This window comes from Pundamilia nyererei, unplaced genomic scaffold, assembly GCF_000239375.1.
Source record: "Pundamilia nyererei isolate P.nyererei 1_Seehausen unplaced genomic scaffold, PunNye1.0 scaffold00073, whole genome shotgun sequence".
Taxonomy (NCBI): Eukaryota; Metazoa; Chordata; class Actinopteri; order Cichliformes; family Cichlidae; genus Pundamilia; species Pundamilia nyererei.
Genome location: NW_005187474.1, coordinates 1,065,360 through 1,078,094, shown reverse-complemented (window position 1 = coordinate 1,078,094; position 12,735 = coordinate 1,065,360). Strand labels below are relative to the sequence as shown.

Below are 12,735 nucleotides of genomic sequence, written 5' to 3'. Positions count from 1 at the left end.
ATATACATATACATATATATGTATAATTTTTTTATTTTTTTTTTTTTATTTTAGGCAGTTTTGGAAACTTTGCCTTTGGGAATTGTATACATAATACCTTTAGTTTTAGATGAGCCAAAATGTTGGAGGGGTTGTCCACATTTCTCAATGCTACATCAATAAAAAAAATTTAAATCTAAAAAAACCCAACAAAAAATCAAAACCGTGGAGAAAGTGTTGGCTGTGTTTAGAGTTAGTTTAACAGGGACGTTGATGTGTTTTTCCATTGGAAAAAAGACAAATTAAATACAAAAATAAAATCTCCCGGTTACTCTCCTTCACTTACATTTGGGCTTCACTTTTCCTCACTTCTAATTTGAAGTAATCCAGTCACTGAGATGACACGAGGAAAAAAAAGGTGTGCATAAAGTACGGCATCTCTTCCTCGGAGCTTCTCATTTTTAAAAAAAAAAATTATAACTATTTTTTTTCCTATTTTGCAAGAATATTCTATTTTGTTCTTATCACTATTGCATTGTCGGGGCGACCTACTGAAATTTATATTGAGCATCATAATGGTGAAGAAAGGTTACTTATGTGACTTTGAAGGTGGGATGGTTGTTGGTGTCAGACAGCTGCTCTGAGTATTTCAGAAACTGCTGATATCTCAAGAGATTTCAGTTAAAGATTCAAAAACAGAGAAAATATCCCACGAGCAGCAGTTCTCTGGGCTTTGAGCCGATAGGAAGACAACAGTAATGCATTTCTTAATAATAATAATAATCCATTCCTTTATGACCAAAGCATCATGTTACAAATCTCAGATCTTCCCAAACTGTTTTTTTACTGTGACTATGAGTTCACTGTACTGAAATGGACTTTGCATTCAGAAAATCTTAATTCCAATCACTAGAGCACCTCTGTGGTGTGGTGGAGCGAGAGATTCACATAATGGATTTGCAAGAATAAATCTATGTGATGCTGTCTCATCAATATGGACTCAATCTGTGAAGAATGTTTCCAGCACCTTGTTGTGTCTATGCCAAAAGAATTAAGGCAGCTCTGAAGGCAAACAGGGGTGACTTGGTAATGGCAAGGTGTAACTAATAAACTGTCCATTGAGTCCACTTCATAGTATCATAGTATAGTGTATTGGCTTTTGGTAACCTTTCACAGTGGCTTTACGGCCTTTTTATGTCATTTACTTCATGTACCCTGCAGCAACACATTGAAATTTCCCATTGTTTTACATTTTGTTTAAATAAACATTTTTTTTAACTTATTTTTTTTAACATAAAAGAAATGTTGATTTCATACATTACAGGTCGTGTACTATTCCTGCAGTATAGCCACAAGAGCATCTAGAGCTTGTAAAATGCTGTCACAAAGCAAATGAATAACCTTGTCTCAAGAGGTAGTTTGCCAGCCATCTCCATAGCAAACAAACAACTGTTTAGTATGTCTGAGCATTGCTGTGCTTTCCAAGTAATAACAATATGCACAAAGGTCTTAGACAATGCAGGTGCTCCTCTCTCTAGGGGAACGTAAATAGAACTTCAGTTTGAATTGTCCTTGAACTAAGCTAACTTCCAAAAGGTTTAACACACAAAGGACAGATTTTATGTGTGGCACTAATCAAATCCTGTCTTATCTGTAGACAGCAAGGGTGGAAAGCACACACAGATCAGTCACTGCCTTAGCCAAAGTGAGAACCAGCGATAGAGCTGTCCTGTGTGAATGGTTTAGAGAGGAAACCTGGTGAATGGGCTTGAAATATATTTTAGACCAGCCGTTTGGTGTAAGAGGCTGCCACCTCACTGTATAAAAGAAACAGTAGTAAAGGCTAGTCGGAAATGGACTTTGCTTGTTATAGAATTTCTGCAATCCATATAAAATCCAAATAAAAGCGTTCTACTATACTGAAGCATTTGAAATGAACAGGATGTTTACTAAAAATGTAGAGAAGGCACGAGGCCAATTCTAAATCTCCATTTATTGTAGGCACACAAAATAAATTCAGAGATGCCTGCAGTGCCTCTCTGTGCAGACAGTTGAAGCCACAGCCTCTCATTTCTGTATGTGACATGCTTTTTATGAGTATACATTACATTTTCTGCTTCAGGCCATTGGCTATTGATACACTTGGACATGAATGGCTTTCTATATGCTGGAAGGGACAGTGCTGGTTTTGCTTCCCACTGAATTTGTTCCCTGCATGTACTGTTATCACAGCAGAAAATGCAAGCATGTCTTGTCATTACAGGTTTTCTTCACTCAAGTTGTTAAATAACTTTGGTCTTACTGTCAAGGCTGGCTGTGTAACAGGCAGAATTTGGACCAAAACGCAGGACTCAGAACCTAAATTTAAACCTAAAGACTTTAATACAGAACTTAAACAAAGTGCAATGCAAATTTTCAAAAAAATAAAATAAAAATAATAATAATAAAGGCCCACCAAGTGCAAGCAAAAACACAACCATAAGTGAGAACCCAACAAAGACCAGATGCAAATTAAATGGAGGGTCTAAATACACATGAGGAGATTAGGGCAGGGTGGAGACACCTGGGAACACAGCTGAACAGAATCAAACTAGTGAGACAGGGGAAGTAAAACTGAACACAACATGCACAAGACAAGCGAATATCAGAATAAACAACGCTGAAGTAACAACACTGAGCTTAGGACCAAGACATGTGAACTTCACACGGGGACAGGAGATAAACAAACATCGGAGACATGACTGACTTCGAAGATAAAAAGTAATGAATTTAAACCATAACTAAATATTAAACAACCTAATGAGGAACACAGAGTGGAAGCAAAGGGAAACTAAGAAGCGCCTGAAAACAATATAATACTGAGAGGACTAGATAAAGAGCTATATGAGCAAATCATGAGCTCAAAGAAAACTGAAAACATCGCAAAACTCAAAACCTTGAGTCAGTGACCCATGGACCATAACACTTATTGTGCACTTTGACTTACAGGGAGCACTTAATTGCATTTTAAAATACACTAGTGTTTATTTTGTGTTTATTTTGATAGCATTTTGATGTTGGTATCGAAATCTATCATTCTCTGCGCAATGGATTTAATTTGGCCAATTACTTTGGTTGATACCACCATCAAAAGTTCATTTTTTTACCAAATAGACTGAGCTGGGAACCTTCTGGGGACTAATATGACACTAAGCAACTGTTGCAAAGTAAAGGCACTTAGTCTCTAATGTAATATTTCATAAAAATTGTGCATTTTCTTGCTATTTTTCAACACTTGATAGCCAGTAAGAACAGCCCAGTACATTCTGCACACTGTGCCATAAACAGAAAAAGCTTCAAGTATGAAATTTCTTTCTGGAGTGAAGTACAGTCTTTGAATTGAGTGCCATAAGGTGAGAGCCCCATGAGACAGGACAAACCCCTCATTTACCAGCTTATTCACTTGTTGTTGAATGATTTCATGTTATTTGAAAGACTTCAAATGCTGAAAGAATGGAAGAACATGGTAATAGATACTCAAACTGTACGACCTTACATGTCAAGTCGTTGAAGATGAATAGGTTTTCAAGTTCCTTTGAAAAAATAGAATACTGAAAAAACATGTAGTAATATTTATCATTGATTAAACTTTGTGTATGGAGGAAATGCTTTCATCATACAACTGTATCTAGATGAATTCTCGTTTGACCATTGGCAGTGGCTGCAGACTGCCTTGGTATTTTTGATAATACTGTAAAAAACAGAATGAAATGAATGCACGGTAGTTCACCTGTAAAACAGGGGCAGATTGTTTCCTTTATTTGTAGTTTTACTCTAAAAGGAAAGAGTTTTATTCAAAGGCAGGCAAGTAGCTTTTGAGAAAAATGAAAAACTGTGTAAAATCTAAAAAAAACCCCAAAATTAAAGGCAGTAATTTGCAAATCTCATAAATCCGTATTTTATCCACAATAGAACATAGAAATCATAGAAAATGTTTAAAATTAATAATTTTAAAGAAATATATTAAACATTTGATGGCAGCAAAAAAAGTTGGAACTGGGCCATGTTTCCTGCTGTGTCACATCTTATTGTAATAACAGTCTGCAAATCACTGGGAACTGAGGAGACCAGCAACTGGAGTTCTGGAATAGCAGTGTTGTCCCATTCACTTCTCTTATAGGATTCTAGCTACTCAACAGTCCCTGGTCTTTTTTGTCTTATTGTTCATTTCATGATACTCCAAATGTTTTAGTTGGTGAAAGGTCAGGATCAGGACTATTCTATTACAAAGCCATGCTGCTCTAATGGATGCAGTTTAATATTATCTTGCTGAAATGCGAAAGGTCTTCCCAGAAAACCATCTTATCTGGATAAGAGCATAATATTGCTCTAAAATCTGTATAAACCTTTCAGCACTGATGGTGTCTTTTGGATGTGCAAGGTGCCAATTCCGCAGGTACTAATAATGCATCACCATAGACCGTAGAAATACAGACTTTTGAACTGAGCAGTGATAAGAAGCAAGATGCTCCCTCTCCTCTTCAGTTTAGATGATGCGGGGTTCATTTTGATTTTTCTGACCACAGCTTTCTGCTTTGCCCCAGTCCGTTTAAAATGATCTTGTGCTCTAAGAAGATGATGTCTGAGCAGCATGTTCACATCACATGTGGCTTCTTCTTCGCATGACTGAACTTTAACCTGCGTTTGTGAAGGGAAGATGAACTGTGTTCACTAATGATGACTTCTGGAAGCATTCCATAGCCCATTTAGTGTCTTCACAATTTTTGCATTGAGATTGTTTTATAAGATTAGCACTACATCACTACATACTGTTTTTATTTACATTTTACACAGTACCCAACATTTTCAGAATTAGATTTCTATTTATAAATACTTTCATATTCAGGAAAAGCCTTTTTTTTTAAAGTGTGATCATTATTCCTTTGTTGCCCCAGTTAGTTTCAGCTTAGCGCAAATGTTCATTAACAAAGTAGCTATGGACTTCTGAAAGGAGGCGCTGCCTGTCCTTGACCTGCACGACGAAGCACTCTGAGAAGGGAACTGATCTACTTCTGATGAATTTAAGGAGAGACAGACAGACAGGGCACCTTCAGTGGCCCCACTGTATCTTGGGAGCTGTCAGAGGAGATAGAGAAAACGCGTCCAGAAAAGCTGTCGACCTGTGACCCCTTTCTCTCTTACTGACAGTTAGAATTTGGTTTTTGCATTCTCAGACGCATCATCATCCCACATGCAGACACACTCACTGAAACAGACATAAATGTGTACGTACATACCCACACACAGCCTCTATTTATACTTACGCACAAGGAATTCTGAATGTTATTTCCTGCATGCTTGATCTTAATGTGTATTTAAATGGTTTTATGGAAATGAATAACAGTGTTGTGCCAGCGTTTATGCATTAGGAGGGCTGTGTGTGTGTTGGTGATAGTGTGTGTGTGTGTCTGGGGGGGGTTACCATTTGGTCACATCAGGCAGAATCCAGTGAGTAAAAGGAGCAAAAGCACACTATTGGCTATACAAACAAGTCGGTGTGCGATGAAAAACAAAATTCAGTCTGTTGTCTGTGTAGTTTGGGGTGCTCTAGTCTTGGTAATGGGATGTGCATTAACGTGCACACTTTTGAATCTGTTCAGTATTTGTAGGGGCGCATTCTTACCGCGAAAGGAATAAACAGTAGCATTATTTGACTGTAATTGCCACGGCGCATTAATGGTGACAAAGTGTGGTGCAGAGCAATTTCTGCATAATGTTGAAGATTTTACAGCTAGATATTTCCTTATTCAACTCAATATAGTGCCACTTCTTACACACACCACCAAACACTGTAAAAAAAACAAGGTGCAGTATTTAAAAATGAAGCCAAAAGCTGTCAGTGTCAACGCTATCCCTCCAAAAAAGCTTTTAAACTTTTTTTTTTAACTTCATTTAGCAGCTCCGTTAAATTAATTATTATGTTTAAGTGAATTGAAAGAAAATTAGCGTGAGGAGGAATGAGAATTAATGTGGAGTTTGGTTTCTTTGTTTTTGCTCTAAGTGAGAATGAAGCCGTTCCATTACACCACCATGCAGTGCCATTTGCAGATTTGATTTTGCGACACTAAATGTGCATTATTTCCTATTAGCGGGCTGTTTTATCAGCTTGAGTGCTGTTATTTATGTTGCCTTCACAGCTTGCATAATGAACAGCGTGTGCAGCACACATCTCTCGTGTGGTTGGTGATGTTTGCTGCATTTTACATAAACAGTTGCATTTACAGATTTTTTTTTCCTAGGCTTACATGCATAGGTATGCTGTTCATACCATATCACGACCACTTTTGTGTTAGCCAATGAGAAATACCGTCGATCCTCAATAAAAGAGGACTTTTGGGATTGATTTAGATGTAATTCTATAGGGCTTTCCAGCACCAGCATCTGAGAGAGATGCTAAGAAGCAAATGAATGGGAAATGACCAGTTAATGCTTGTATGATGTGTTAGGGTCTGAGTTTACACTCCTCACTCTGTTATATACAGTTGAGCGATCTGATAGACAGGAACAGTGTAACATATTCCACTAACGTATTGGCACCCCGGCTGTGTCGAGATACTGTACAGCTCGTATGTTTGTATTGAGTGTTGACTCCCTGTGTCTGTCTGCTCTTATCATGTCACATCTCGTGATGACTAAGACTAAGACGCCGTGTTTCTATTTCTGTACACTTGCACGCATTAGCATCAGAGCATTGTCTGCTCCTCTGTCTCTCTCTCTCTCTCTGTGGTGTTCGGATGAGTAATGACACGTTTGATATTCGCGGAACACTCTCAGTTGTAAAGAGTTCAGGTTTCATTTTGCATGTCAGCGTTTGAAGAGACTATTAGCGTTGTATACCTTTGTGTTGGTGACAAAACTAAGGGTGTTACTTTTTTGCTACAGTAATTGTTCTCTTTTTGCAGATCGCTCTAGAAATTTGAGTTGCGGCTGCTCACAGGCGGTTGCTCTCATGGTCACCGTTGCTTTACATCCTGGTGGGAGGATCAGTTTTGTACAATTAGCATTTCTCACTTGTCATTCTTTTAATACACGGTGCACTGTAATCTCCTCACCAGTGCACCTGGTATACCCTGGAGAAATGGGTCTCCAAACACTCTCATTTGTTGGGACACATATGTTGCTGAGCCTGACACAGATGTGTCACTCTAGCACACAACAGGTATACCTGCTTCATGCATGACTTGGCCTGCATGCTCAATCAAGCAGTGTGTGCCTAGAAAACAATGTGCAAGGTGTTGGGATGTTGCACCTTTGGGAATTCGATGAATGTGCTGATTAAAATAATACACCGTTAGATTTTTATTCCCCTTCCCCTCTAATAGCAACAGTAAACATAATAGTAGCACTTGAGAAGGAGAAACATTGTTGTCAAAGTGGCTGTAAGTGTCTGACCCTCTCTCTAAAGGGTCTCTCCGTGTGTGATAAAGTGTTGCCTGATGGCTCTTTAACTGATTTAGAGGCCCTGCTCCAGTCGGGTCAGGTACTCTTAGACCACCCATCTGCTGCTGTCCCTGCGGTTTTCCTCCAGTCCTCCAAAAAGTCATCTCATCAGCTCAGTCCACACTGGTTGCAGCCGTAAGTGAGTAACATGGGCTATTCTGTGCTCTGTGCTTGTTCTCTTCTAGCGTTTTACTCTCCGAGGGATTATTACACCCAAGCCAAATTTCTCCTCCTGTCACTGAAAAATCAGCCCCAATCTTTCACATGATTTCTCCTTTATTTCCCGTCTTTTTTTCTTCCAAAATCATTTTCTGTGGCTTTAAAAAGCAAAGAAAATAGACAAACAAACAAAAGAAAATCGGAGTGATGTTGATTCAAAAGGGGAAATATGCTCAGAGCATCGCATGCATCTGAGACACAATCCTCTGGGTCTTAAACAGAAACAAAGGCAAGCTGTTTTTGGGTCTCTGTTAAGGAGACATCTCGCTAACAGGAGCTGGAGTCAGAACACAATAGTAAATAATAAAGAAAAGCTCTCTTTAATGGTGGAAGCTTTCTTGTGGAACAGGATTTTCTCATTTTGTGGCGAACACACTACAGTACAATCATCTGGTTAAAGCAGCTGAGATCTGTAAATTAGTTTACCTCATGGGCTCAGGTGTTTGCTTTTGTGCAGGCAGAAGGAATTTAGTGCTAAATGTTTCACCTCAAGCTGGATGCATGGCCTCCTTGCGCCTCATACTTTAATGATCCCACACATCACCAGATCAAAGGGCAGCCTGCAGAACAATTAACTGATGCCCTAATAGAGGACGATCTTGAAGCAAAGAATCAGAATTTCAAATTTATATCTCTTAAAGTTTGGATCTGGAGCAATATGATGCATTTGGTGAGGCTTTCAGCAATATTTCTATTATTGAATTTATTGAATCTTGCTGATTGATGAGACTCTGCTGTTCTGCTCGATTCATCAAACATAAGCTGCTGGCTCGGAAAAACCCACACAGCTTTGGTGCACTTTAGAATTTCACCACTTGGGGGCACAAATGAACAAGTAAGTAATGATAAACGTGCTAAAAGTATCACTGCTCACTGCTGATGCCAATAATTTTGGGCGCTGCGATATTAACACTGCATTTCCATTAAATAACACCTGTATTTACCCTGATATTTAGCTTCTCAAATGAAGCTTCCCCTTCTGTTTCTTTGCAAAAGTTTGCAGTTAAGGACACACTAAGTCAGGTTGTTGTCCTTGGCAAGCAGCCCTGATAGATTGCCTTATTAGGCGTAATTATGCAGATTGCACTGCTGATAATTATAAAAGTGTAAACACATTCAGCAGGAACATTCCTTTTCACCATTGCAAATGAGAACAGAGGAGAGGTTCCATGCTGCCTACTTTTTAGCACCAGGTGGCTGCACCACGTTATTGAGATTCTACAAGGTGAGAGCAACACAGTTGCCTAATATGTGCAGCATCTGCTTTGTATTTCAGTTGCTTTTTACTACTATATAGGAACACAGCGTTAGTTAGAAGAGAGAGAAATGAGGGATCCTCATCTGTCCTCCTTCCAGATGGCAGATCATAGTTTTCTTAGGGTTTAATGTTGTAACAGTATGTGCCTGCTCTTATTGTTCTTCCTACATTTAAATTCAGATGATAGCAGCCATGCTTTAAAAGTGAGTATTCAACTCTCTGCATGTATTTCTACTAAAAACTGATTATACGAAATATTCAGAGAAATTGGAAAGGGCATATTATCCTCTGTGTCACGCTGGCTAAGTTGGCTTTCTTTGGGCATGAAATGCCTGTGTATTCCCTGTAAACCGTAAAGATCAGCTCAGCAGTGCTTGCAGATTTTTTTTTTTCCCCCCTCAGCTTAGGACACTGCGTTTCGAAGAGAAGGATGTTGAATAGCCAGTGTGCAAACAGAAGCAGGCACACTGCAGCTGAGCCTTGTGCTCTCCAATCCTGAACTCTGAACACTGAGCACACTTCCCAGCTGAACCGGATTGTGTTTATCAGCAGGGCTTTTATGTCCACATGTTCTCTACATTCCTGTAACCCTGCTGCACTGCGATCAGCCTTCCCGCTCTTGTGAGAAATGGTCTTTTATTAGCAGGCAAGGCAGACTTGCCCGGATTCAGCACCCTCTCTGTGGACAGTTCTCGACCGCGGGCTCTGGCATTGTGCGTGCTTTGTTTACATACGTGTGTGTCTGTGTGTCGCTGTGTGTCTGAGTGTTCGTACTTATGGGTGCTCATATGTTCGTGTGTGTGTTTGAGAGAGTTCCTTAAAGTATATGAGCTGCAGCATCATCACTCTTCTGCAGTAGGTTTTCTTGAGCAATGGAGAGGCGAGGATTAGGCTGGACTGCTTCTTTCCATTTTTATTTTTTTTTTAATCCAGACGACTATTGTCACAAAACTTCCCTAAATTCACAGACAATGAAAGTGAACAGGGAAGAGACACACATAAAAAGGGGAGCAGGAGGAGTGGGAGGAATGCTGAAGGATGAGATGATAAAAGTAGAAAACGAAACGAGTCTAGCCTGTCCCACGTTCTCGTTTTTTTTCTTTTTTTAAACCGCTGAAGAGTGTTCACACGGGAGAGTGGATTGAGAAAGACTGAAAAGAGAGAGTAGACTGTGAAAGGAATAAGGGCTGGAGGACATAGCTCCAAATCCTGCTATTCTGCCTAAATAGGCTCTTCCTCTGCAATGCACTCAGACTCCAGTGATTCGCTATGTGAATGCTGCCCATTTGCATAGCCACTCTCCCTCTTGCTTCCTGGCTGGCTGTTGAGGCTCCCCCCTCCCTCCGTCCTTCTCCTCCCTCTCCTCCTCCTCTCTCCCTTCTTCCTCTTGCGCACATCTTCTGGAACGGCGGTGCCGATGCTGGCTGTGTGTGAGTGTGTGTTCCTGCCCAGGGCTGCTCGTTCAGGTACCGGCGTTGCTATCGCTTGGTCTCACTGAGAACAGATATCTCTAGATGGGGAACGGGTGCGCTACTTGGCACAACTTACAGGTACAATCACGCAGTCTACTGCACGCTGCTGCAGCTGTCCAACACATGCAAATGAGACTCGGATTTAACTATGGTCCCATTCCTCTGGACAACCTTTGAGACCACTGGAGGAGGAAAAAGAGGGAAACTCAGAATGTCTGTTTTGATTTTCTGAAGAAAATCACTTTGCACAGAGGCTGTCAGTCTCTTCTTAAGTAGGCTCTCTTCTTTCCCTGGCATTTGCATTTTTTGGAATATTAACAGTTTTTTGTTTTTTTTAAATGTGAAGATGCTTCTAATTTTGTGAGTGCTTAATAGAGGGTTAAGGGGAGAAACAGAGAAAACAAGGGAACTAGGGGAATTGGAGCAAGCTGGGATTTCTCCATTGCTGTTTGAGGTTGCCCTAATTTCTTGTGAATGTTTTTGATTGTTTTTCTATGATGATTTTTAATACTTCTTTACCTACCTGGGTGCTGCTGCGGATTTCTTAACTCACTGGAGAACAGCAAGAAGCATTTTTCCCTCACGGCCGACAATTTGTGAGGTGTCCCTTTTGCTTTTTCGGTCCTTTTTATTTGGCTTTTTTAAATGATTGTTTATTTCCCTGTGGATCTGTGTCAGTGTCTCTGGCCATAGTGAGATTTGGCAAGGTGAGAAGTATGGGGCTGTGAGGCTCGCTGAAGTTCCACCTTGATCTGAAGCCTCATCTGGCCACTCAGGGAAGATGTTCAGAGGCTGGAGGACACAGTTTGCTCCCCTGAGGCCTGTTGCACAGCCCCGAAACTGGAATTCAGCTTCAGTCACCCATCTGGCCTTGTGGATCATTGCCCTGGGCTTTGTGGCAGGGTCAGAACCAGGTGCTGTGGAGAGTCTCCACCACATTCACCTCTCCAATGGAAACAAGCGCCACCATATTGTGCCTATTGCTATCCACAGATCTCCTGCATCCCTAAGAGCAGGGCACAGTAAGTATTTTCTTATCCTACCATTAATGCAATCCCTAGGTAATGTGATTTCTCAAGCAGTCCATCATTGGTGTTTACTTTTAAAAGTCTGTGCTTACTTCTTGTTACATTTTACGGCCAATGCAATTTCAAGTATTACTTATGTGGTATTGTCATTTTTCTTTTTTGTAATACCTAAAACTCCCACAAGATGTGTATTTAGCTCTGTACGACAGGGCGAGTCTAGCTTAGACCCATCCCCTTTTCTGTCTCAGCAAAGTGCCCTCCATGTCTGAGATTAGCCATATCCCTATCTCCAGATGCTCCACTGTGTCCAGATTAGCCAGGATTATAACGCTATGGCGCTCCATGTTGCCCCTGGGTGTTCGGAATAGACAAAGATGAGTTGCCTTCAGCTCTGTGGGACGTCGAGCTGTTCCTGGCCCCTGCCCTGCGTGGAGTATCGATGAGGCCCCTTTGCCCATTGGGGCGAGAATGATCATGATCCAAGCATCTGAAAAGGGGAAAGAAAGCAGGGAGAATATGAGGAATTATATAACCTCATGCCAACTATTCATGCTAGACTGCAGTGTGCTTGTCTCGGCACAGTATTTGTGATGAGGGTTTTAAGAATGCTGCAGCTTTTTGTTTTCTTTTTCCCTGTTTGGCTGTACTTGTTTTCAATTTGCTCTGTCACTTTCACTCAAGGTCCTGAGATATGTTAAAGATCGAGGCAAATGATACTTGGAATAAAAGTACTGCTTTTTTTTTTCTTCTTCTTAGTTATCATACTGCCCTGGCATTTTTGAGTGACGTAATCACTACTGGTGTAACACTGACGTAATGCTGAAGTACCCTGGATATCACAGACCTTGTTTAACAATGCACAACAAATGTCTACAGGAACATTGTGCTTTCTCTGATATTCAAGTTTAGCATTACGAGCTTTTGAATCATGAGTTACAACTCTGTTACATAGCTGAATTGGTGTAATGAGGACGTATTTATTGGCGCAATGTAGAAGCAAGGCTGGATCCTGGCTCACTGGGCACAGATAGACCTGCCTGAACAAGGGAGTCAGTGCTCCTCAGTGATGATGAGGGAGCTGGGAGGTTTGCTGGCCTACTGAGACAACAAGAGAGGCAATTAGGCCACACTGCCATGACCTGTCTGTGCCGGACAACACTCAGCTTGCCTCCTGCTCTCCCTAAGGACCTTTTGGGGGGGGGGGGGTTGCCTCCAGACAGATTCCATGACTTAATATAACAGTTAGTGCAAATGCTTCCTCACGTTGTGATTACCGATGAGAGTCTGAGGGAGGCCGATA

The 12,735-nt window shown here is 40.7% G+C and overlaps 1 protein-coding gene across 8 annotated transcripts in view; it reads left to right on the top strand.

Annotated features, from left to right (window-relative positions):
* The window catches only part of LOC102193674 (neurexin-1a), a 259,420-nt gene that overhangs the window by 148,681 nt on the left and 98,004 nt on the right, over positions 1–12,735 (top strand). Inside the window, exon 1 of one of the 8 annotated variants that reach the window (XM_013911868.1) lies at positions 10,334–11,429. The exons of the other annotated variants lie outside the window; for them this stretch is intronic. Within the exon in view, the coding sequence (XP_013767322.1) occupies positions 11,189–11,429 (241 nt within the window). The 5' untranslated portion in view covers positions 10,334–11,188. Of the gene's footprint in view, positions 1–10,333; positions 11,430–12,735 lie in introns of those variants that run through there. 8 annotated transcript variants of the gene reach the window in all.